The sequence below is a fragment of the Labeo rohita genome, chromosome 25, assembly GCF_022985175.1.
Source record: "Labeo rohita strain BAU-BD-2019 chromosome 25, IGBB_LRoh.1.0, whole genome shotgun sequence".
Lineage (NCBI taxonomy): Eukaryota > Metazoa > Chordata > Actinopteri > Cypriniformes > Cyprinidae > Labeo > Labeo rohita.
In genome coordinates, this window is record NC_066893.1 from 25,333,070 (window position 1) to 25,357,828 (window position 24,759).

The following is a 24,759-nucleotide window of genomic DNA, read 5'->3' on the forward strand; positions in this document are numbered from 1 at the left end:
ACTCCCTTATCATCCAATATATTCATGTCTTTCGTTCTTTTTTGAGGAAAATTTTTTTGCATTTTTTTCCATATAATTGACTGATATGGTGCCCCGATTTTGAACTTCCAAAATGCAGTTTAAATGCGACTTCAAACAAACCCCAAATGCGGTGGTAAACGATCCCAGCCGAGAAAGAAGGGTCTTATCTAGCGTAACGATCGGTTATTTTCATAAACATAATATACTTTTTAATGTCAAACGCACGTCTTGTCTTACTCTGCCTGGACTGTTTTTTCCTGTTTATGACAGTTAGGGAATGTCGAAAAATTCCTATCTCATGTTCTCCCTCAACTTCAAAATCGTCTTATATCGCTGTTTTACCTTTTTTGTTAAGGGTGTTTGATCTTCTTTGCATGCTTACTTTGCAAAGACTGGGTGGGTACTTTTGCTGATTTTGAAATTATTTTTGACGTTGAGGGAGAAAATACGATTGGAGTTTGTCGACATACCCTAACTGTCTTGAGCAAGAATGCAGAGTTCAATGAGAGCAAGGCAAGATAAGCATTTGAAAAAAAAATATTAAATTGTATATTTTTTTTATGAAAATAACCAATCGTTTCGGTAGATAAGACCCTTCTTCCTCAGCTGGTTGTCTTACCTCAGACCCACCTTGAATGAGCTGTAACAGTCCAATCGCGATTGTTTTGATGCCGGAACAGGGACGTAGACAAGAATGGCTCCTAAGCGATTGAGGTGTTGTGTTGTTGGATGTAATAATGAACATAGTCGTCATCATTTACTCCGGACATCTGAGCCACTAAAGAGGCAGTTGATGGCTTTTGTTTTTGAATGGAATGCGCCTCCCGATCTACATAAATGCGTCTATGTTTGTGCAAATCACTCGTGATCCAGCTTCACTTACAGCAAAACTGAGTGTAAGGGGTTTTTTTAATGAATCTTTGCAATCGCCTTTCCTAATAACATGCTAGTTATAGCATGGATAAACATGGCTAAACGTGGATAAAGTAAACAAGCTCGTCACTCCACAGAGAGAAGAGAGGGGCGGGGCGAGCAGAGCTCATTAACATTTAAAGCAACATCCACCAGAATAGGTTGATCTTTGCAGAGTTGATTTTGACAAGGTAAAAAAAAAGCGTGCTTTTTTCACACTACCATTGAGAAATTAAACAAACCATGTTATAGACTTTTCATTATGACCGTAAAGAATTATATCAACTTGTGGAAAATGGGCATCCGATGACCCTTTTAAGCTTCTAAACGGCAGTGGGCGGGGCCCATGATGAGAAGACTATTTGTCGATGCCTTGCTCTGGAGGCAGTGTTTATGCAAATATTTTTTATGTTTTTTTGTGCCTGGGTGACATCACCTTACACTTCTGATCCAAACAAGCCATTTTTGGACTTTTACATAAATGCTTTGTAATGAAGTGGACATTTCAAGATATAAAATTTGCAGGATGTTGTAATGGTACAAAGAACTCTAATAGGCCAGAAGATCAAAGAAAATTTGATTTCTCATGTCACAACCCCTTTAAATTTAATAAACTTTGCTATGATGTCAATGATTTTCAGTTTCCCTCAAGTTGCCAAGTCCATGGTTTTCCCACAGAATTGGGCTACTTTAACACGTTTCTGTGGGTTGTTTTTCCATGTCTGCGGCTGGAAGCACCCCAAATAACCTGACACTTAGCCCCTGGAATGCTCATTTTAGCAGAAGAACCCTGCCAAAAGAAAATGTTAATTTATCCCCCAGAATGCGATGAAATGCAATTGGTCTAGTTTTGAGCAGTAAACGGGTTGTGAAAACCTGGCAACCCTGGTTTTCTGACTTTTCAAATTACATCCATGACAAACTACTACAAATGAGACGTTGTGCAGACATTTAAAAGTTATACATTTTTATTAACAGTCCACAGTACATTTGACACTTTGAGAAATGAATTTTGTAGGCAGACATCATCCACATATTTTCTACATCACATTTGTAGCAGCTCCTGTGTATACATCCAAACTTATTACATGTGACGCTATTTAAATACATGGGTGACAAGGTAAATTACACATTCTGCTCTCTTTTCCAGTCTAACCTACTTACATATAGAATTTAAAAGGCTTTATTAAAGTGAGCTCAAGGTATAAAAGACAACATAAAAAAAAGAGACGACAGAAAAGAACAATATACATCTGCTTATTTATGGCCCAGATTTCCCAAACGAGGCGGAGAATGCCACACAGCAGAGCTAGTGCGCTTAAAGAAGCGAGCTTTGGTCCGCTTGAAGATCGCCTCCAGCTTAGGCGGTTCAGGTTCCCCAAAATATGCATTAAGGTCCAGTGGATTGTAATATTGCTTCATAATAGACTGCTGCATCTGCATACCTGCACAAAACACGTCATATTATGATAAAACTAATCGATGGTATATCCAAAAATTCTCAAATTTGACATTTGGCCCACTGCACACCCAGAGAGTGCACAGACGGAACATAACGCAAACTGTGACTACAAATAAACATTTCCAGTAGCTGCCAAGCAGCATCATACCTTCAGCCCAAGATGGGATGGGTTTTCTGGGCGCAGATTCATCATCTGTTGAGTCGTCGCTGTTCTGGTCCATGCCGTAATCTTCAGGATTCACCAAAACAGTCACTTTCTGGCCCTTAGGAGTGATCTGGTATGACTGTGGAGATTGCTGCAAAGTATAAAACAAGAGACAGAGTCACAAAACAGCTGTTCTATCCATCTGAAATTGGTTTATGCATTTCTAAGCACTCAAAAACCTCAAGTTAAAAGTCATCAGTGGCTTATATTAAAAAAGGAAAAAACATCCAACTGGAAATTTAAGTCTGTGTTGCTTTGCTTCTGTGGGAACTGTTTGGTGCTTGGTAATATTATCTGACATTCCCTCCTCCAGCAAGGAAAAAGATGCATAACCGTTGCCGTGACCTCACCTCAATGTCCACGGTCACGTTGAGTCCAGCTCCAAGATCTATGGTCTTATTGGCAGCAGCTCCTTTCCCAACTGGAGTTTTCAGAACAGAGTTCTGTGGAAATGGAAAAAGAGCCAAATAAACATTTAGTAGTAGTACGTTTAAATACTTAACACTTAGTACAACAAAAATTAACAGTCAATCAAAGAACTGGGAAAGCAAAGGCGTTTACCTCAATATCTACAGTCGTGTTTAGAGCCGAACCCTTAGTTATAGTTGTGTTGAGCATATTAGCTGCTTGTGGTTTTGCGGAAGAGACCTGTTAGATAAAAATCAAAAACAAAATGTAAAACATAAATAAAAAGATTTAAAATGGATAAATAAAAAAGATAACATAAAATACACTTTAAGAAAAAAAAAATCATTTTATTTGATCCAAATACAGCAAAAACTGTAAAATTTAAAATTACTTTTAGTATACATTTTTAAAATGTAAAATATTCCAGTGATTTCAAAGCTGAAATTTTAGCGTCAATACTCCAGTCACATGATCCTTTAGAAATCACTTATATCCTGATTTGCTGCTCAAAAAAACATTTATTATTATTATTAAAAACAGCAGAGTAGAATTTCTCTTTCTTCTTCAACACACACAAAAAAATTTTCCTGCTCAAAAACTTTTGACTGGTTATGTAACAAAATCAAGGATAATTGACTTTGGATGTTGGTAATCACCTGTGCTGGAACTGTAGGGGGCGCCGGGGCAGAGGCTGCTGCCCTTTCCTCTTCTGCCCTCCTCCGCTCTTCCTGTTAAAGGAACATACAAATTTGGTGAGATTTTGGTGTTATGCAATACAAGTGCAGATACTACACCTAGTGACACACCTATTTGACGAAAGAAAAACCGTTTATCAGATTTTTAGAGGGAAAGTCACCCAAAAATCAAAATGGTCATTAATTACTTATCCCCATGTCATTCCAAATCCTTCATCTGAGCACAACTTATGATATTTCTGATTTAAAAAAAAAAGAAAAAAAGAAAAACCTCCAGAGCTTTCTGACCCTGCATAGACAATGCAACGACTTTATTCAACAATATCTTCTTTTCCGAGTGAGTCTTCGACATGTGTTCACAAAAGCACCATGACGCGTGTGGTGCTGCTGATGCAGGAGCCATCGTTCCTACATAAAACCCAAATGCACTGCACCTTGAGGTGAACGCATGTTTAAGACTGACACAGACGAGAAGAAATTGTTGAATAAAATCATACTACAAAAAGTATTCTCGTAGCTGCACAACATTACGGTTGAACGCATTGTCACATGGGCCATTTTAACTATGTCCTTACTACCGTTCTGGGTACTGAACATGTCAGCTGCGTCACGGTCTATGCAGGGTCAGAAATCACTCAGATTTCATCAGAAATAACGTAATTTGTGTTGTTACGAAGAATGAAGGTCTTCCGAGTTTAGAATGACATGGGGGAAAAAAAAAAAAAAAAAAAAAAAAAAAAAAAAAAAAAAAAAAAAAAAAAAAAGGACACAACCCTCACCATCTTCCTCTTCTCTTCCATCTCCTTCCTCTCTTTCTCTCTGGCTGCCCTCTCCAGTTCCTTCTGAAGAGCGATAGCTTTCTCTCTCTCTAGCCTTTCTCTGCAAGACACAAATATGCACATTTAGTATCTCTGAATGTAGTGCTTCCATTTTAAATGTGCACAATAAATAAATAAAACCAACTTCTCAGCCGCAGCCTGTCTTTCTCGCTCCCGCTCGCGTTCTCTCTCCCGTTCTCGTTCGCGTTCCTTCTCTTTCTCCCGCTCTTGTTCCTTTTTCAGCTCCAGAGCACGTGTGGCCTCGGCCAATTTGCGGGCCTTCTCTTGCTCCTCTTCAGCCTTACGTTTGGCCAGCATTTCCTGATGTCGCCGCTCCTCTTCCTCCTGAAGAAATAGACAAGAATATAAATGAATATAATTACCTACATAGTAAAAAATTTCAAATAAATGCTGTTCTTTTGAACTTTCTATTCAAAGAATCCTGAAAAACACAAACCGTTTTAAACACTGATAATAAATGTTTCTTGAACAGCAAATCAGCATATTAGAATGATTTCTGAAGGACCACGTGACACTGAAGACTCAAGTAATGGCTGCTAAAAATTCAGCTTTGCATCACAGGAATAAGTTACATTTTAAAATGCAAATCAAATAGAAATGTTACTTTAAATTTTCATATTTCAAAATATTACGGTTCACTATATTGACCAAATAAATGACGTACATATCAATAATTTATAAAAATGTATAAAAGTCTATAGATAAAAGCACATCTATAATATTTGGCTTGATATTACTTGCTATTGGATCAAAAAGAAAAGCTGTTGCACAGAATAAATAATTTACACTTTCATTATTTTCTGAGGTCATCCATTGCCTGTACTTGAATTTCTTTCAGCATGGACTCCCCACTTTACATGCTGAGTCTGACTTACAACTTGCTGAAGTTTCTTTTGTCTGGCTGCCTCTTCCTGTTTCTTACGCAGCTCCAGCTCTTCCTGTCTTTTAGTGGCCACCTTCCTCTTGGCTTTCTCCTCAGCCAACCGCTCAACACGCAGCTAAGAGAGAGAGAGAGAGAACAGAGTTCATGAAAAACAAACACTCCAAAAATTAACTTAAACTGGGTCTTGAAATTGTTATTACCATGTCATTTTTCTTCTCTAGCTGTGCCATCTTTTCTTCAATCTTCTTTTTCTTTTCCTGCTCCTTCTCCTTCTCACCTTTCACTCGAGCCTCAACAACCCGTTTCAAACGCTCGTCGCGCTTCCTAAAACGTGCAGAATTCTCTTTTGAGTCCTGATTTGCATTCAAACCTGAACTAGATTAAGAATTCAGATAGTACTGAATTAAACAATGACAAACTGGCCACCTTTTCATTTCTTCCTGTTTCTTTCGTCTCTCCTCCTCAATCTTTCTCTTTCGTTCATTCTCTTGCTCTATTTTCTTGTTCAAGGCGTCCCACTTCTGCCGTTCTCGCTCCTGGAGGAAAAGTGATAATTATAGAGTGAGCATATATATATATATATATATAAAAAAAGCATTTAATTGAGTGACTGAGGGTTTAAATAAGGATGATGGAAGCTAGAGTTAAACCACATAAAGACAGGTTCTTCCTCTTGATGTGAGAAATGACAAATTTCTGGCTAATGTCTCAGATACAAAAAGGGGTGAATGTCCCAAACCACAAAAACATCCATACGCCACATGAGTGATGAGGTTAATCTGACAAAGTCTGAATGGTACAGTGGAAGTTCAGTTTAGTGACAAAGTGCCTATTAAACAAAGTTCAGTATGAGTTTCACTACAGTTCAAAGGTTTGGGATCAGTAAGACTTATATATATATAAAAAACAAAACAAACAAAAAAAAAAAAACCCCACACACACCACAAACCCACAAGTGTCTTATTCTAAATTCAAAAATGCAGTAAAAACAGCAATAAATGTAAAAATTACTACCATTTTACATAACTTTTTATTTGAATATTTTAAAAATTAAATTCCTGTGATGCAAAGCTGAATTTTCAGCATCATTACTCCAGATTTCAGTGTCACATGATCTTTCAGAAATCACTCTAATATGCTGATTTGCTGCTTAAACACTTCTGATTATTAACATTGAAAACCTGCTGTTTTGCTTAATTTGTGAAAACAGCGATAGTTTCAGGACTCTTAATTTAAAAAGCTCAAAAGAACAGCATTCATTTAAAACAGAAATCTTCCATAATATTAAAAATCTTCACTGCCATTGTTGATCAACTTAAAGTTAAAATGTTAAATTTGAGCTTAAAAATCCTGCAGAAACCCTGAATGTTTTTTGAAGAAATTAATGCCTTTATTAATCAACTTTGCATTAAGTTGATCACTTCACTTTCAGGCGCTGCGTAATATCACCTGCCGCACCCGTGGTACGGCAGCAAAGTCCCTTGATTATTACGCCGGAATGAGTATAGTTCCTAGAAAATCACTTAAAACTTTATTTTCCATCATTCTTAGTACACAATGTAACTACAGAAGAGTCAAGTTTTAAATAGGAAAAATATTATATATGGTCATTTTTGAGCGAAATGCTATTGGTCTAATCAGATTCAATGACCTTATGCTATGCTAGAAGTGCTACCGCCAGACCCGGAGAAATGAGCCCATTTTCAAAAAAAAAAAATAAATAAAAAAAAAAAAAATAAACACAACAAAAAACACACTTAATAATCATAATAATAATAATAATAATATTATAATACTTAATCTTACCAACCCCAAACTTTTGAATAGTAGTGTTAGTAACCAAAGCAAATGGCCACTAATAATACAGGAATAGCCAAACAGAAATAGTTATGACGGACATAGAAATGCCCTCAATCTGGGTTTACAGCGTTTATACTCACCACAGAGCCAGGGCCCAACTGAGAGGGAAAGACAGGAAGTACAATTACCAACTAAAATGATTTCTACTTGTAGAAGCACATTAGCAAACATTTATAATCAGTGCAACACAGCAAATTAGACCACTCCAAAATACAAAAATATCCCTGCTCACCTTGCTGTCAGTTTTGGAGGCAGATTGTTTGATGGCCTTAATGATGTTGGTGCGGCCCAAAGACCCGGGTGTCATCATCAGCATCTGGTTCTTCTGCACCGTGTGCACGAACGAGCGCATATGTGGAGCAACACTCTATAGCGAAACAAATGGACACATAATGGATTGTCTGGTCTGATCAAAGGCTTGCTAATTCAACTCAAGAAACTAGCCACAAATCATTAAATATTTTTATGAATGCAAACAACCACAGAGAATTATCATGTGGATCTCTGCGGAAAGCTTTTCTCAACGAGACTCAAAAGACTGCTGTGGCTTCCTAATGGACTCATTTTGGTCATTATGGTGGTCAGAGATGCTCATACCGTGAGGCACTTCTTTGGAGGAGACGGTTTCTTCTTGGGCGTGGTGATTTCTTGAGCTGCGTGACGCTTTGAGCCTGAACGTGTAGTCCTGATAGAAAAGCACAAAGACTATTAGAAAACATGCAGTATAGATACACCAGCTATAATGAGGTAAACAAACTAACGGTGTGCTCACCGGCTATCTCCTCTGGATCTTGACCCATCTGTTACAGGAAAATAAATACAAATTCAATACCACTTATTACAAGTTTAATTTAATGTTTAAGAGATCTGTTAGACATGCACCTGTTCCTGAAGTACGAGCCATGGATCGTGTGAAGCGACAGCTCTCGGAGGTGCTGGGAGAATCAGCAATCTCTTCTGGAAGTTTGTCCTTTACCTCAGGTTCAGGTAACTATGAAAATCACCCAGCCATCAGTTATTTACAAATTGCACCATGCAGTGAAAGGGTTTCTAACGTCATAACAGAAATAACTATGTTTGCTTAAGGCTTTTTCACACTAACTACTATAAAGATAACCACCAACAAAGTTATTTTAACCCAGTTATTTTTAACTTTTGCTATAGTGTATCATTAGGAAATATCGGTTTACATCTCCAAATATATATTTTGCCATCATTGGTAATAATTCATTGAGGTTTTTGTTTGCACAAGGAGTCTGACAACAGCCAGTACTCCACACAGAGATCTGATCTCACCACCAAGTGCACATGGGATGACATGAGGAATCTAATTTGGACTAAATCCAGAAGAACTGCAGCAACATCTCCAAGACACTTTTAAAAAAAAAAAAAGCTACCTGAAAGCTGCTGTGAAAGTGACCATAATTTTTTTTGTTTCCATGTTACACCACTGTTATAGCTATACAGTAAATTACCTCAGTTTGGACAATTTCTGGTTCTGGTTCAGGTTCGGTTTCAGTAGCTGGTTCAGTCACCATTTGCGGTGCATCAACCCTAAAACAGAACCGTGAAACAGTGCTGAAAAGATCTGAACTGATAACTGAAAGGTTGTGCTTTTGAATCCCAGAAGAAACAGTTCAACAACTGAAATAGAAGGCAAAAGCGCTTACTGTTTTTCTGTGATCTCCATTCCCTCAGTTTCAACATCCATACAAATGTCCTCTGGAAAGAGCAATAAGGACATACACATCATTGAAGGAGAAGTCCACTTCCAAAACAAAGATTCACATATAATGTACTCACCCCCTTGATATTTGTCTGTCTTCAGTCATAAAGAAATTGTTTTTTTACAATTTAAATACTTTTTAATTTCAAACGCTCGTCTTGTCTTGCTCTCATTGTGTATTCTGGCTCAAGACAGTTAGGGTATGTCAAAAAACTCTGATTGCATTTTCTCCCTCAACTTCAGAAATCATTTACACTGCATTTTGGAAATTCAAAATCAGGGCACCATATCAGTTCATTATATGGAGAAAAATGCTGAAATGTTTTACTCAAAAAAAAAATAATTCTTCAGTCGTAACAAAAATTAAGACGTGAACATTGCGGATGACAAGGGGGTGAGTAAATTATTCGTAAATTGTTGTTCTGGAAGTAGAGTTCTTTAAGTTAAAGAAATGACTTTAAACAACACAAAGAAATAATTAAATCCTATTAAGGCACTCAAAACTGATCTCAAGCCATTAATTTACAATTAGAGTACAGGCATTTCAAAGCAATACGAGGTCAAGTTCTGTCATGTCGTTGCATACCCGTAAGACCTTTGACCTTCAGAATACAAATTAAGATATTTTGATGAAATCCAAGAGCTTTCTGACCCTGCACAGATGGCAATGCAACTGAGACGCTTAAGGCCCAATAAGGTAGTAAGGACATTGTTAAAACAGTCCATGAGACAGTGGTTCAACTGTAACGTTATAAAGCTACGAGAACACAATTTGAGCACACAGAACGCAAAAATAACTTTTCCGTGTCGGTGATTGATGTGCGTTCACGACAATGTCTACATGGGGTCAGAAAGCTCTTGGATTTCATCAAAAATACCTTCATTTGCGTACTGAAGACGAACAAAGGTCTTACGGGATTGGAACGACATGGCGAGTAATTATTGACTGAACTTTCACTTTTGGGTAAGCGATCCCTTTTAGTTTTGTCAAAGTCTCACCGCTGACAGAGCTGCTGCAGGTCAAGTTTCCCAGTCTGGCTTTCTTTTTCAGGAAAGAGCGCCGGGACGCCCTGCGAACAGCTTCCTGGGTCATGCTACGCCTGAGGTCCACCAGAGAACGGCGCACCACCGTCGAGCGCCGAACCGACTTCCGAGATGGGCCTTGAGGTGTCGTCTGCAACCCAGATTCAGCAATGGGGATTTTATTAGCAGATCGGCCCGGAGACACAGCCCCACTCAGCAGCGAATCCGCACTTAGACGCTCCGAGGAGGGAATCTTCACCACAGCTTCAGAAACGAGGAGCTGATCCCGATTGGAGCCTGAATCCTGCATCTCATCGTCGTCTTTCACATCTGGAATGTTCTCTGCCTCTTCTTCTACTGCCTTGGCTTTGGCACCACCTTTGTTACGGGTGCTGCGCTTGACAGGTTCAGTTTCAGCAGGAGCAGTGTTTTTCTTGCGACGTGTACGGCGAGCAGGTTCCTCTATCAGGCTCTCAGAGCTGTCGTTCGGCACATATGGCGTGACAAGTTCAGAGATGGTGTTCAGGGTCATCTGGACCGAGGAACGACGCAGATTGCTGCGTTTTCCCTTGGAAAAACTAGATAATGACATGATTTACTACATTACATCAATAAGTCAATAAATAAAAACTGCCAATTTGCCAGTTTGAGTTCATGCATTTCTTGGGAATCAAACCCATGACCTTGGCATTATGGATGCCATGTTTTTCCTGTTTGAGCTACAGGAACGTAGTGTTGCATGACTAAAAAAAAAATTAATATTGATATAAAAGTGATATTTAGTAAACTGCAAAGGCTGCTAATATTGCGTTGCTTAAAATATGATGCATCTTTATGACAAATCAATAGACTGATCAATATGATGACTATTTTAATATTGGATGTCTTAACACAGACTGCGTCTCATGTATTAGTCAGATATGAGGACACTTCCAACCAGTAGGGGATCTATAAATAGAAGCTTTAATTTCCAGGCAGTTTTCGTTTCTGTTTAAATCTTGTAGCACTTTGAGATTCCAAAAAAAAAAAAAAAAAAAAAAAAAAAAAAAAAACACAACCCCACACACACACGTCTGGTTTATTATCTTTGTGGGGACTCTCCATAGGCGCAATGGTTTGTATACTGTCCACACTGTATTTTCTATCCCCTTACCCTAACCCTACCCCTAAACCTAACCCTTACAGAAAACTTTCTGCATTTTTACTTTCTCAAAAAAAAAAAAAAAAACTCATTCTGTATGATTTATAAGCTTTTGTACCCATGGGGACCTAAATTGAGGTGACACTAGTCCCCATGAGTCAGTGTGTATTCAGGTTTAGGTCCCCACAAGGATATAAAAACAAGTCCACACACACAGCTCTTAAACTCATTTTACAGTGAAATTAATCATTTTTTAAAATGATTCTATAGCCATATAAATATTTAACATACAATTTGCCCAAATTGTGCATAACTCAGTCTAATAAAACGTGAAATACACTACCAGTCAAAAGTTTTTGAACTGTAAGATTTTCACTTTTTTTTTTTTTCTGCTCACAAACGCTGTATTTATTTGATCCAAAGTACAGCAAAAACGGTACAATTTTGAAATATTTTTATTATTTAAAATAACTTAAACATTTATTATTATTATTATTATTATTATTATTATGGCTGAAAACAGCTGAGTAGATTAAGTTTCTTTGATGAATAGAAAGTTCAGAAAAACAGCATTTAACAAATGCAGGGGTGTTCAACCCTGGTCCTGGAGATCGACTTTCCTGCAGAGTTCAGCTTTAACCCTGACCAAACACACCGGAACCAGCTAATTAGGATCTCAACTGTTTTAAATATTGATAATGAAAATGTTTCTTGACAAGAAACAGCAAATCAGCATATTAGAATGATTTTTGAAGGATCATGGGACACTGAAGACATTACATTTGAAAATTTAAATAGAAAGCAAAAATATTTCACAATATTACTTTGGATCAAATAAATGCAGGCTTAGCGAGCAGAAGAGACTTCTTAAAAAAAAAAAAAAAAAAAAAAAAAAAAAAAAAAAAAGAAAAAAATTATACAAAACACCAACACATTAGACATTTGACTAGTAGTGTACATTAACACTTACTGTACCAAGCAAATAGGGACACTGAGAAAACAGCACTGTCAAAACCCGTACCGTCTTTTGCTGCTAGACTCATTGAGCTCCATTGACACTCGCTTCCTGCGGTTTGTTTTTTTCTGTGATGGAGTCTTTGGCATGAGTTCTGGCTCGGTGCTGAAGTCACTGTACAGCAAAACATCTTTTTTTATGAACATGTCTAATAACCTGAATAGTAGCCAAGCAAAGTTGACAAGACAGAACAAGCAGTAAGGGTATAACAAACTCCACCTCATTTACAGTGTCTCTCACCTGGAAAACATGCGATAAGCTTCCTGCTGGATCTCCTCCAGCCACACCATGTGGACATTGTCAATTTCATTGGTAAAATCCTGGAGCTTCCCATTAAAAATCTCCATGAGGGAGCGCGTAGTCTCCGGCAAGGAACTCATAGTGGCGCCCCTGGAAATACAGAAGGAAAGGTCTTGGTTTTGCAATGATGACTAATAAAACAACTGTTAAGTGCTAACAGTGGGATTGAGAGGGATAACACCAATTTGCATGCAAATGATCATAAACTAACATTACATTATGACTCCACTAGGCACATTTGTCAAGCGGTCATTTTGAAAACCCACACTTTTTCATTAGTTACATGCATGCTATTGCGTTTCAAGATAAATGGAAAACCATGCATTTCCTTTTCCGTGGTATACTTAACAACAAAGAGCAAAACGTCCAGTCATTAATATTCATATGCATTTCATTTGCATTCAGATATAGCCTTTAAACCGCTTTGTTTAGCATCTGTCAAATGTTAAAACCAAAAATTGAGCATTTACACGGTATTTATCAAGACAAAGGAAGTCATTTCACTGACTCATGATGCAGGTAGATTACTACATTACTAACCATATATGACTGACACACTTGTAAGCGTTAAAGCATACTCAGATTTTTTCTCCCCGTTTCTTTGGCCAAATGTAAACACTTAAACTAATTTGGCTATTATAAACCAAATATTTTTACCGATCTTAATCCAAAAACAGCCGCAGATGAACATGCTTGAATATAACAAACAGCTATTTCCTTACATTTTAAGATTATAAACAATATGAAGACGCACGAATATTAAACGTACACCAGATAAATGCTTTTAACCAAAACGTCAATTTATTTCTGACTGTTACATGAAGAATTCATAGGCCAACCTAGCCACATTAGCAGCATAATACATTTTGAAACGCCATCTATTACCTCTTTAGCCTGTATGCACGATCGCACTGCAAAAACAAAGGTGATCCAAAATTGTAATCCTTGCTTCTTTTTTGTTTATAAACAATAAATGCTAACTTAACATTAGCGGCTACTTTACGTCTTCGGCTCCTCTGTCGTTTGTTTTTCAACCACCCGCTCAAAACGGTTTAAATAGTTTAAAATTCTGCTCTGACGAATAACGAGCTACGAACGGCTAATTGAGGGCGGGGCCAAAGAATCAGAGTATGCGATTGGACAACACAGTCAATAGAATTTAGATGTCCTCTCATTGGATGACACGCGTGCCTGTCATTGATTCAAACCGAAGTCCCCGCCTCCTTCGTGACGTTAGCGCGTTCGACATTCCGTGTGAAAACAGAGCGGAACATAACGCGTTCCGTGCTTTGGTATTAGTCTCGTTCATTTTATTAAACGTAGAACTAGATGACAGGTTAAAATGTATTCGTAAGAGTTCTTAAAATATCCCAACCGTTTTGTAGGAAGTACAACATTTTAGAATGAATTATTAGGATTAAATACGAGCTTCACACTGTTACCATGGTAACAGAAGCAGCTAGCTTGCTAGCGTTGTGAACGGCTCATCGTTTGAGCATACCCGATGTGTCTTCCTCGATAACGAGCGTCGTTTGTAATCTTTTCTTGTTTTATTTTCGTTTAGAATATAAATAACAGACGTCTCACACTGAAACGACAATGTAGGTGAGTTAAGCTCGCCAGGTTGTTTGGTTGACTATCGTTGACTAGCAGATTAACATGTTGAGGTGATCTGATCACTCTGAGATTATACGATTTTCTGAACAGATATAAATGTATTTTTATTTAAACAACTGTGTTTATATATGTTACGCTTATCGCATTTGATTATAATAGAATATTTTGTATCGGTAGCTGGTTTAAACTAATGATTTCACATTGTTTTTAAAGTATCTTGGAGTACTTTGTAAACACCGTGCTATATAAATATAAAATACCAGAATATTATCATCTGATACTGCCTCCATATCATGGTTTCACCTCAGTACCTCGGTTATATGAGACAAACAAAGTTAGTTTGATGTTTGACATTCATCAGACATTCGGTTTCAAACCAATATATATATATATATATATATATATATATATATATATAAATTAACCTTCTAAATTAATTAAACAATTAAACTACATGACATTATACTATAAAGCCAATACTAAAATGTTCAGAAAAACATCCTTGTCATTGCACAAGACTTAGTTTTTGGAATTAGCATTTTATGGGTTTTATAATAATTTTACAACTTTTAATGTATGAAATAGTAGAAATCCATTAAAAGGCAGCACCGTTTCATATAAAGGTATCAAACCAACTCTAAACATTATAAAAAAAATATTAAATATTATTCCCTGACATGCACAAGGCTTGTTTTTTCAAAATATTCCTTTATTGTTTTTATATACAGTACTGAAACTGTATTTTTGATATGTTTAATATACTGTGCCCACTTAAAGGAGATAAGGGTATCAGAACAACTGTAAAATATGCAAATTATTATGTCTTATGATACACAGCGTTAATTTGTCAGAATATGCCATTAGTATTTTTTTATATTGATGAAGAGTAGAGATGCAAAAGCCCTTAAGTGCCATTTGAAATTTTCTTTTAAATTTTTTTACTGTATATAAAAACAATAAAGGAATATTCTGAAAAAACAAGCCTTGTGCATGTCAGGGAATAATATTTAGAGATGTTTATAGTTGGTTTGATACCTTCATCTCAAACGGTGTCAGAGTTTAATGAATTTAAGTGGGTACAGTATATTAAACATCAAAAATTTGGATTTAGTACTGTATATAAAAATAATAAAGGAATAATCTGAAAAAACAAGCCTTGTGCATGACGGGGAATAATATTTAGAGATGTTTAGAGTTGGTTCGATACCTTTATCTCAAACGGTGTCAGAGTTTAATGAATTTAAGTGGGTACAGTATATTACATATATCAAAAATACAGTTTCAGTACTGTATATAAAAACAATAAAGGAATATTCTGAAAAAACAAGCTTTGTGCATGACAGGAAATAATATTTAGAGATGTTTAGAGTTGGTTTTGATACCTTTATATGAACACCCATAAAATGCTAATTCCAAAAACTAAGTATTGTGCAATGACAAGGATGTTTTTCTGAACATTTTAGTATTGGTTTTATAGTATAATGTCATGTAGTTTAATTGTTTAATTAATTTAGAAGGTTAATATATATATATTTTTTAGAAATTAAGCCTTGTGCAACGTAAAGGACATATATTTAAGTCTACCTTACCTAAGTTGGGCTAAAAAACATAACAGGCGCAAAGAGTTGAATTGGTTTGAAACTGAATGTCTGATGAATGTCAAACATCAAACTAACTTTACCCCGGTTTTGATATTAGGGGTTTTATTAAAAACATTGCACAGTCTATTTGAATGATTATAAATCATGATCAAACAGAAGTGTCATAAGGACAGCAAATTAAACGTGCACATGACCGACTGACCTGTGCTTCTGTCATTATTAAATAACTCTAATCCTCTTTGCAGGATTTATTTTTAGAGGATGGACGAGACATGCTAGGTGATCAGTACCTGAAGCTCAGGTAAATGACAATCTGCTGATGGAGATGTGCCGTCACAGACCATGAAGAAAATATTCAACTTCAAGAAGAAGAAGGGCTCCCCCAGCCCCTCTGAGACGGGGAGCGTGCTGTCGGCCAGCTATGATGTGAAGGAGAAAGACCTCGGGAAGGTCCACAAGGCTGCGTTCAGCGGAGACGTGGCCAAACTTAGACAGCTGGCCAAAAAGAATGATTTAAACCAGCTGGATAAGGAAAACAGGTAATGGTTGATGAATTACAGCTATTTTGTCGGTAGTGGACAAAGCAAAACTGATTACAGATAATACAGAATCTTAGCACCGACAGTGATTTTCACAGTGAACCTTGCCAGATCTTAACCTTAGACTTAAGATAGAAAGTTTCTGTAATGCGGCCCCAGGTGTCGCCATCAGGCTTGTCCTTCAGGGCTCAGCAATAAGGATTTGGCCAGTAGTTGTATTACTTTTTATTTGCCCTGCCATCATATTCAAACTACAAAAGAATGACCTATATTTATTTTTTAGCAAATACATGTTTATATTTGATAGAAATATATGTATTTTTCATGAAATTTTACTTTACTTTTTTCATTAAAATGATTATTTTTATCTTTTAATGTACAAAAACAAAATGTGCATATACAGTATGGATTTAGTCTGAATGAATTTTTTATCTGCCCTGCTAACATTTTCACTGGCTCCACTACAAAAGAATAACTTTTTTTTTTTTAGCATTTTTATATTTGCTAGAATTATTTTAATTTTCATGAAATTTGAAGTAAGTTATTACACCGATAAAGGAACTATTTCCATGTTCAGCTTGAAAATTTGAGAATTAATGGGATTGTAAAAAATAAGTGTTTCATACCAGAATGCAGTTAGACCTAATTCCAGTTTGCTAAATCAATGCCTAAATAGGTGTTTGGTTATTGGTTAACATGTTTCTTTGAAATAACCCCTTTAATAATAATACAAATGTTTATTAAGAAAGTAAATAGGGTTTTGATTTCATTATTTACTTACATGCATTTATTTAATCTAAAATACAGCAAAAACAGTAATATTATGAAATATTACAATTTAAAATATCTGTTTATGTTTGAACGTACACTACCAGTCAAAAGTTTTTGAACAGTACGATTTTTAATGTTTTTTAAAGAAGTTTCTTCTGCTCATCAAGCCTGCATTTATTTGATCCAAATTACAGCAAAAGCATTAATATTGTTTTCTATTTAAATATATATTTTAAAATGTAATTTATTTCTGTGATCAAAGCTAGATTTTCAGCATCATTACTCCAGTCGTCAGTGTCACATGATCCTTCAAAAATCAAGAAACATTTATTATTATTATTATTATTATTATTATTATCATTATCATCAATATTTAAAACAGTTAAGTTCATTTTTTCTGGATTCTTTGATGAATAGAAAGATCCAAAGATCAGCATTTATCTGAAATAAAAAAAAAACTTTTGTAACATTGTACACTATACCATTCAAAAGAGTCAGTATAATTTAGAAAATATAGAAATTAATATTTTTATTTACGAAGGATGCTTTAATATGACCAAAAGTGATGATAGAGACATTTATAATGTTCAAAAGATTTCTATTTCAGATAAATGCTGTTCTTCTGGACTTTCTATTCATCAATGAAACCTGAAAAAATTCTACACAGCTGTTTTCAACATAATAATAATACATGTTGATTAGCAAATTAGAATGATTTCTGAAGGATCATGTGACTGGTGATGCTAAAAATTCAGCCTTGATCACAAGAAATAATTATACTTTAAAATATATTCATATAGAAAACAGTTATTTTAAATAGTAAACATATTTCAGAATGTTACTGTTTTTGCTGTATTTTGGATCAAATAAACACAGGCTTAGTGAACAGAAAAGATTTATTTAAAAAAAAACTTTAAAAATCTTATTGTTCAAAAACAGCATTTATTTGAAATAGAAATCTTTTATAACATTATAATTTTTTTTACTGTCACGTTTGATGCATCCTTGCTGAATAAAAGTATTTTTTTGTTATCTTATTTGCTGTTGTTTTAAACTGTATGTAGCTTCTAATCATTGCTCTAATTTATCCTCTGTAATTGTACCCGCAGAACGGCGCTGCACATCGCTTGTGCCTGCGGACACACAGATGTGGTTCAGTTCTTGGTGGAGAACAAAGTGAAGCTGAACTTGTGTGACAATCAGAACCGCTCTGCATTAATGAAGGTCTGCTCAGTTAGTTCTTGTGAAAATGTATAAATTTAAATACACACTGACTGGTATGTCTTTGTGGTTATGTGTGTCTGGTAGGCGGTTCAGTGTGAACAAGACCGCTCCGTCTCTTTGCTCCTGGAACATGAGGCTGACCCCAACCTGGTAGACATCAATGGAAACACAGCACTGCACCTGTCCGCCCGTATCCCCTCCCTACCTGTGGCACTGCAGCTCCTGGAGCACTCAGCCAACATCAACGCACAGAACAAGGTGAAATTTTAGTTTCCGACTTCAGATCATCACAGTGTTACACACACAGCAGGTGTCTGATACAAAAAGATGAAGCGTTTCAGTTCTGCAGTGTCCTGAACAGTTAAACTGCTGTTCTTCAGATTCTTTGGTTTTTCAGCTTTTTTGTGTATTTGAACCCTTACTAACAGTGACTGTATGATATTGAGATCAATCTTTTCACACTGAGGACAACTGAGGGACTCATATGAGCTATTACAGAAGGTTCAAATGCTCACTGATGCTCCAGAAAGAAAACACAATGCATTAAGAGCTGGGGGTGAAAACTTTTGAATAGAATGAAGATGTGTACATTCTTCTAATTTTGCCTAAATATCATATTTTTTCATTTATTACTGCCCTTCAGAGGCTACAGAAGATACTTACATGTTCCTCAGAAGACAAAATAAGTTGAATTTACCCTGATCTTCAAATTCAAACATTTTTTAACCCCCCCGTTTTTTAATGCATCGTGTTTCCTTCTGAAGCACCAGTGAGCGTTTGAACCTTCTGTAATAGTTGCATATGAGTTGTCTTCAGTGTGATGTGTATGATCCCGCTTATTTTGGTAAAATAATTAGCATTTTGCAAGGTGTATGTAAACTTTTGATTTCAACTGTAGGCTACTAACTTGCTACTTAGTGCATACACTAAAATACTTACTCAAACCATTGGTTGATTTAGAAGTAATCCTTAAAACAAGGATGCACTTAAAAACCAAAAGTGCACTTTTGCATATTGTAAGGTAAGGTTAATGCAGTTCAATCTTGATATGTTTTGTTGTGGTTTGATTGACAGGATGGCAACACTCCACTAATGCTGGCTGTGATGGAGAACCATGCAGACATGACAGAGCTTTTACTGAAAGAGGGAGCAGATGTTAACGTCAAGAACCAGGAGCAACGGTTAGAAAGATGTACTTTAATCAATTAGTTCATCCATTAGTTTTAGTTAAAGGTGTAGTTCACTTCCAGAACAAACATTTACAAATAATGTACTCACCCCCTTGTTGTCCAATATGTTCGTCTGTCTTTCTTCATTCATAAAGAAATTGTTTTTTGAAGAAAACATTTCAGGAATTATCTCCATATACACTGTAAAAAAATAAAAAAAAACAATTGTTGAGTCAGCTTAAAATAATTTTTTACCCTGCTGCCTTAAAATTTTAAGTTCAGTCAACTAAAATAAGTTTAGTCAACTTGAAATGTTAAGTTGTACTAAGTAACAACTTAGATATTTGTGTTTGCTAAACTTATCAGATGGGTAAGTAACCCAGCTGCCTTAAAATTTTAAGTTGATTCAACTCAAATATCTAAGTTGTCACTTAGTATTATTTAACATTTGAAGTTGAATAAACTTTTTTTGAGTTGATTTTAAGGCAGCCAGGTTACAAATTATTTTAAGTTGACTCAACAAATTGTTTTTTACAGTGTAGTGGACTTAAATGGTGCCCGCAAGTTTGAACGTCCAAAATGCAGTTTAATTGCAGCTTCAAAGGGCTCTAAACAATCCCAGCCAAGAAAAAAAGGGTCTTATCTAGCGATACGATCAGTTATTTTCTTAAAAAAATGTTAAAAAAACAGATCAGGTAAGACAAGACGAGCGTTCAAGGTTAAAAAGTATGTAAATTGTATTTTTTTTTATTAGAAAACAACCAATTGTTCGCTAGATAAGATGCTTCTTCCTCAGCTTGAATCGTTTAAAGCCTTTTGAAGCTACATTTAAACTGCATTTTGGAAGTTCAGATTGAGGGGCACCATAGAAGTCCATTATATGGAGAGGAATCCTGAAACCTAATTTCTGTACGACTGAAGAAAGAAAGACATGAACATCTTGGATGACAAAGGGGATGAGTACATTATCTGTACATTTTTGTTCTGGAAGTGAACTATTCCTTTAACACTGATTCACATTGTCTGTTATTGTTAAGGTCTGCGTTGATGATATCTGCATGCAACGGACAAATCAGCATGGTGCGTTTGCTCCTGCAATACGACGCCGACATCACAGTGAAAGATGATAAGGGATGGTCTTCTGATGATTATGCCGTCATGAATGGACACCACGCGTAAGGGCTTTCATCTTTTTGTCTGCTTATGTTTCAGACTCACCATTTGATTTTAAATACAAGTCCAAACGAAATTAATGTTAGCAAATTGTGTTGCTTTTACCTGTTTTAATGCATTGTAAGTTAAGAACATTTGAAATGGAAATGCACTGCAGATGTTGTGTTGTGAAAACAGAGAGCTTTGTTTAAAGCGTTCGCTTGTAGGAGCTCATATCAATAACCGTTCTGTTCCAGATGTTCACATTTGATTATCGAGCATGGGACGAAAAGAAGATCCCTTCAGTCACCTTCCCATTTCACTGCCAGCAAAAAGAAAAGGACGTCCGTGCTCAGCAGCCCCGGTGGTATTGGGGCCGGTTTGGCTTTGGGAGGACCAGCTCTGGATAAAGATGGCGAGTGTAGTTGTGTTTCACTTGATATGCATAACTGAAGGTTTTTAGTGTCATTTGTATATGTACGTCAGTATTGCTGCAGTGTTGACTGCAGTGATTTGATTCGGTTTTGTTTCCCCACTGTTACTCCACACTCATCTGTTGTAGCAGCAGGAAGCAGCTCTGCAGGAGCAGGGAAAGGTATTTCCGATGTGTGACAATCGATGTGCTGTAGATCAGACACATTGTTCTTTACCATCTCAGAGATTAAAGAAACAGTTCACACAAAAGTGAGAGTTCAAATAGCTGATAAAAACACCATAATAATTTCTCCAAATCTATACTGATGAGGTAACAAACTCATCTACATCTTGGGGGAGTACATCTTCAGCACATTTTTATTTCTTTGTTGACTATTCCTTTAAGACACAATATTAGGAGTAGTATGAGATCATTTAGTGTTGCTGAATGGTAAACCATGGTGTGTCTTGTCATAGGAACCATTCTTCTTTGTGTTGTATGTTTGCATACTAGATTAAAGACCTACTCACACCAAGAATGAAAATTTAAAGCAAAAAAGGACCTACAGCTTAGCAGACAATGCAGATTTCACTCAATTTAATGTAAAAGTAATGTTTTACTTATGTTTTTTGTGTGATGTGGAAATATATGCTACAATAAAAGTAGTAGCTGTACAGATGTTGTCATGATATACATTAAACATAGTTCCACTTTATCAGCAAATGCTTGCGATCAAACTGCTTTTTACTCAGCATCTATTTTCGAATATGTAATAGGTTTTAGATATGTGAGCCAAATGCTTATTGTTCTTAGCCCATTGGATTTTTTTGTCAAACAAGTGAGAAAAAAATGATGAAAACATAATGTATCAGTGTGAATAGGTCTGTAGGAATGCATTATTTCACCACAAATGAACATTCTCTCTAATTGTGAATTAGTCTTTAGATCTCTAGTTAGCTATGTTGCAAGAAAATGTTTGTATTAGCAATTGATTATTTTTTGGCTGTGCTCTTAAATGCAGAAAATTTCTCTCCTCAGATACAGAGGACAATTCTCACACAGACTCCATCAGCAGGTGAGATGTCGTGCATATGGTAAACAGGAATGGGTGATAACGGCAGCTACAAATGATAAGTTTATCATGCACTACATTGTGTTCATTTGCAGAGCATCAAAAAGTGGTGCTGCTGATTCCTGGCCATCATCAGATGATGACGATGAATTAGATTTGAGTCCAAAGGTATTTTTAAGCAGTTCTGAATAGCACATGATTACCAATATTGTAATGTTGGGTTTGATAATACAACACTTTTTTTTTTTTTTTAACAGAAACAGAAAGTAAACTTGAAGAAACTCATAAACACCTCAAAAAGGGAAAATATAGAAGGTAAGTTTTAAATTTAAGTGAATTGTGGTTGTGCTGCACACCAGTCAAAAGATTTTGAACAGGAAGATTTTTAATGTTTTTTAAAGAAGTCTCTTCTGCTCACCAAGCCTGCATTTATTTGATCCAAAGTACAGCATAAACAGTAAAATTTTGAAGGATTTTTTGTGATCAAAGTTTTCAGCATTATTACTCCAGTCTTCAGTGTAATTGTCTTCAGAATTCATTCTAACATGCTGATTTGCTGTTTAAGAATTTATTGTTATTATTTTTTTATTAATAATATTTAAAACAGTTCAGTATATTTTTCAGGATTTTTTGATGTACAGAAAGATGCAAAGATCAGCATTTACCTGTTACAAAAAGCTTTTGTAACATTATACACTTAACCTTTCAAAAGAGTCAGTATAATTTAGAAAATATAGAAATTAATATTTTTATTTAGCAAGGATGCTTTAAATTGATCGAAAGTGATGATAAAGACATTTATAATGTTACAAAAGATTTCTATTTCAGATAAATGCTGTTCTTCTGAACTTTCTATTCATCAAAGAAAAAATTCTACTCCGCTGTTTTCAACATAATAAATGTTTTATTAGAATGATTTCTTACGGATCATGTGACTGGAGTAATGTTTCTAAAAATTCAGCTTTGAAATCACAGGAATACATTACATTTTAAAATATATTCAAATAGAAAACAGTTCTTTTAAATAGTAAAATATTTCAAAATTTCACTGTTTTTGCAGTACTATGGATCAAATAAATGCAGGCTTGGTGAGCAAAAGAGATTTATTTAAAAAACATTTTAAAAAAATCTTTTGACTGGTAGTGTAAAGCCGCAGTCACACTAGACTTTTAGCATGCGAAATTCCTTCGGATGCCGCAATGGTCGTGATATGACGTCATGCTCTGCAGCATCTTTTTAAAAAGTTAAATTCAACACATGACAAATAATAATACATCTGAAATGTAAAAACATACAATCTACTACACTTTCCTGCAACCCTGCAGTTTTAAATTTATGTTCTTTTAATTAAGCTACACGGCCATGCTGTGACATATCGATCTGCTGTTGGTCACATGGTGTCACGTGATGCTAATTCGCAGGTCAGAGTTCACCAAGCCTGAATTTTGGAACGCAGCGAAATGCGAAAACTTCACACTGGCTTGCGTTGCCGGTCTGACGCATTCGCATGCGTATGAATGGAAGTCAATGGAACGAAAAGTCTAGTGTGACCGTGGCTTCATTTGAAACCCATATTCTGTAGCAGAGACCCTTTAAGGCACTGGTCTCAAACTCAATTCCTGGAGGGCCACAGCTCTGCACAGTTTTGCTCCAACCCTAATCAAACACACCTGATCCAACTAATCAAGGTCTTCAGGATCACTAGAAACTATTAAGCAGGTGTAGGTTGGAGCTGGCTGGAGCTAAACTGTGCAGAGCTGTGGCCCTCCAGGAATTGAGTTTGAGACCACTGCTTTAAGGCAAGGCAGTCCCATTAGGTGGCCATCTTGGCAAGGATAAAAGGCAGGCAAACACTGCTATTAAACACTTGAATGGGGAAAGACTAAAGTGTTTCAAATGTTTGGCTAAGCTTGTTACAATAACATTTCAAATCCAAATTTTGGGTCCAAATTGAGCATTGTGATATACTATCTCTGTCTGTAGTCATAGCAGATCGGGATGCAGACAAATCCTGGAGCGGATCAGAGTCCGAACCAGACAGTGAGGATAAGGGTGCAATCCGCCCACCACTTTCTAGACCACTCCCCTCCAGCAGCACCTCCCTCAAACCCCCTGTAGCAACCCCACCTGCCTCTTTACCCCACCCACCCCAGATGAGCTCCACCCCCTTCAGCAACACCTTTAAGGTAACCCTCACTGTGTCTCTGTGTGGTACATTGTCTAACTCTTCCCTTCTTTATTGTTTTTATTCAACCCAATCCGCCCTGCCATATCAGGTGGGCAGAATGAAATAACAGAGCTGCCTTCTGATAGTAAACTAGATGTGGAAGGCAACGAAAGTCCAGAGGATGAATCTGAAGAAGGTGAAGATGATGAGGGTGAGGATGATGAAGATGAGGATGATGATGATGATGATGATGATGGTGAAGAAGAAGAAGAGGAGGAGGAAGGAGAAGAGGAGGATGAGGATGATGACGATGATGAAGAAGATGAAAATGAAGATGGTGAAGAAGATGATGAAGAGGAAGAAGAAGAAGAAGCTGCTGTGGCACAACAGGCAACAGGCCTTCCTGGCTTGCCTGAAACCATGGCTCTTGGTGCAACAGAACAATCAGATATGGCTAATGAATATATCAGCCAACCTGGACAGGACATGATGGAGGACAATCCTCTGAAGGTAATGACAGAGGCTTCTGGAAGAATGGACAT

At 36.3% G+C, this 24,759-nt stretch overlaps 2 protein-coding genes across 13 annotated transcripts in view; one reads left to right on the forward strand and one right to left on the reverse strand.

Annotated features, from left to right (window-relative positions):
- Positions 1 to 1,883: 1,883 nt before the first annotated feature.
- incenp (inner centromere protein) lies at positions 1,884 to 13,527 on the reverse strand. Of its 3 annotated transcripts, XM_051100296.1 has the most exons (22): positions 13,376 to 13,527; positions 12,431 to 12,580; positions 12,197 to 12,304; positions 10,011 to 10,612; positions 8,956 to 9,007; positions 8,761 to 8,839; positions 8,582 to 8,659; positions 8,168 to 8,276; positions 8,058 to 8,085; positions 7,883 to 7,970; positions 7,518 to 7,652; positions 7,366 to 7,383; positions 5,852 to 5,961; positions 5,626 to 5,749; positions 5,418 to 5,540; positions 4,667 to 4,866; positions 4,483 to 4,582; positions 3,665 to 3,736; positions 3,162 to 3,248; positions 2,951 to 3,043; positions 2,544 to 2,691; positions 1,884 to 2,378 (listed from the first exon to the last, which is right to left on the reverse strand). In XM_051100296.1, exons 2-22 carry the CDS (start codon positions 12,568 to 12,570, stop codon positions 2,191 to 2,193), a joined length of 2,682 nt encoding a protein of 893 aa, XP_050956253.1. In that variant the 5' UTR covers positions 12,571 to 12,580; positions 13,376 to 13,527; the 3' UTR covers positions 1,884 to 2,190. The 3 variants fall into 3 exon arrangements, with proteins under 3 accessions (XP_050956253.1, XP_050956252.1, XP_050956251.1); XM_051100295.1 differs by lacking the exon at positions 8,582 to 8,659 and having other exon boundaries at positions 13,376 to 13,517; XM_051100294.1 differs by lacking the exon at positions 7,366 to 7,383 and having other exon boundaries at positions 13,376 to 13,517.
- Positions 13,528 to 13,757: 230 nt separating this feature from the next.
- Positions 13,758 to 24,759, forward strand: part of si:ch211-272n13.3 (ankyrin repeat domain-containing protein 26) — a 48,715-nt gene continuing 37,713 nt past the window's right edge. For 7 of the 10 annotated variants that reach the window (XR_007825692.1, XM_051098920.1, XM_051098923.1 and 4 more), the window contains exons 1-12: positions 13,758 to 14,095; positions 15,954 to 16,247; positions 18,128 to 18,242; positions 18,327 to 18,500; positions 19,317 to 19,423; positions 20,449 to 20,586; positions 20,821 to 20,978; positions 21,126 to 21,158; positions 22,017 to 22,053; positions 22,146 to 22,218; positions 22,308 to 22,365; positions 24,034 to 24,236. Coding sequence is in view for 9 of the 10 variants with exons in the window: in XM_051098920.1 (XP_050954877.1) it covers positions 16,051 to 16,247; positions 18,128 to 18,242; positions 18,327 to 18,500; positions 19,317 to 19,423; positions 20,449 to 20,586; positions 20,821 to 20,978; positions 21,126 to 21,158; positions 22,017 to 22,053; positions 22,146 to 22,218; positions 22,308 to 22,365; positions 24,034 to 24,236 (1,293 nt within the window). In the remaining variant the exon portion in view is untranslated. The remainder of the gene's footprint in view (positions 14,096 to 15,953; positions 16,248 to 18,127; positions 18,243 to 18,326; positions 18,501 to 19,316; positions 19,424 to 20,448; positions 20,587 to 20,820; positions 20,979 to 21,125; positions 21,159 to 22,016; positions 22,054 to 22,145; positions 22,219 to 22,307; positions 22,366 to 24,033; positions 24,237 to 24,759) is intronic. The other 3 variants (XM_051098922.1, XM_051098921.1, XM_051098925.1) reach the window with 3 other exon arrangements.

Excerpts from the sequence above, each read along its gene's own strand:
- incenp (XM_051100296.1), bottom strand. The coding sequence starts at position 12,570 with ATGAGTTCCTTGCCGGAGACTACGCGCTCCCTCATGGAGATTTTTAAT. Across the intron at positions 3,249-3,664 it reads CCCCTACAGTTCCAGCACAG|GTCTCTTCCGCAAAACCACA; the intron begins GTGATTACCAAC and ends TTTATCTAACAG. Across the intron at positions 2,379-2,543 it reads CATCCCATCTTGGGCTGAAG|GTATGCAGATGCAGCAGTCT; the intron begins GTATGATGCTGC and ends TGTTTTGTGCAG.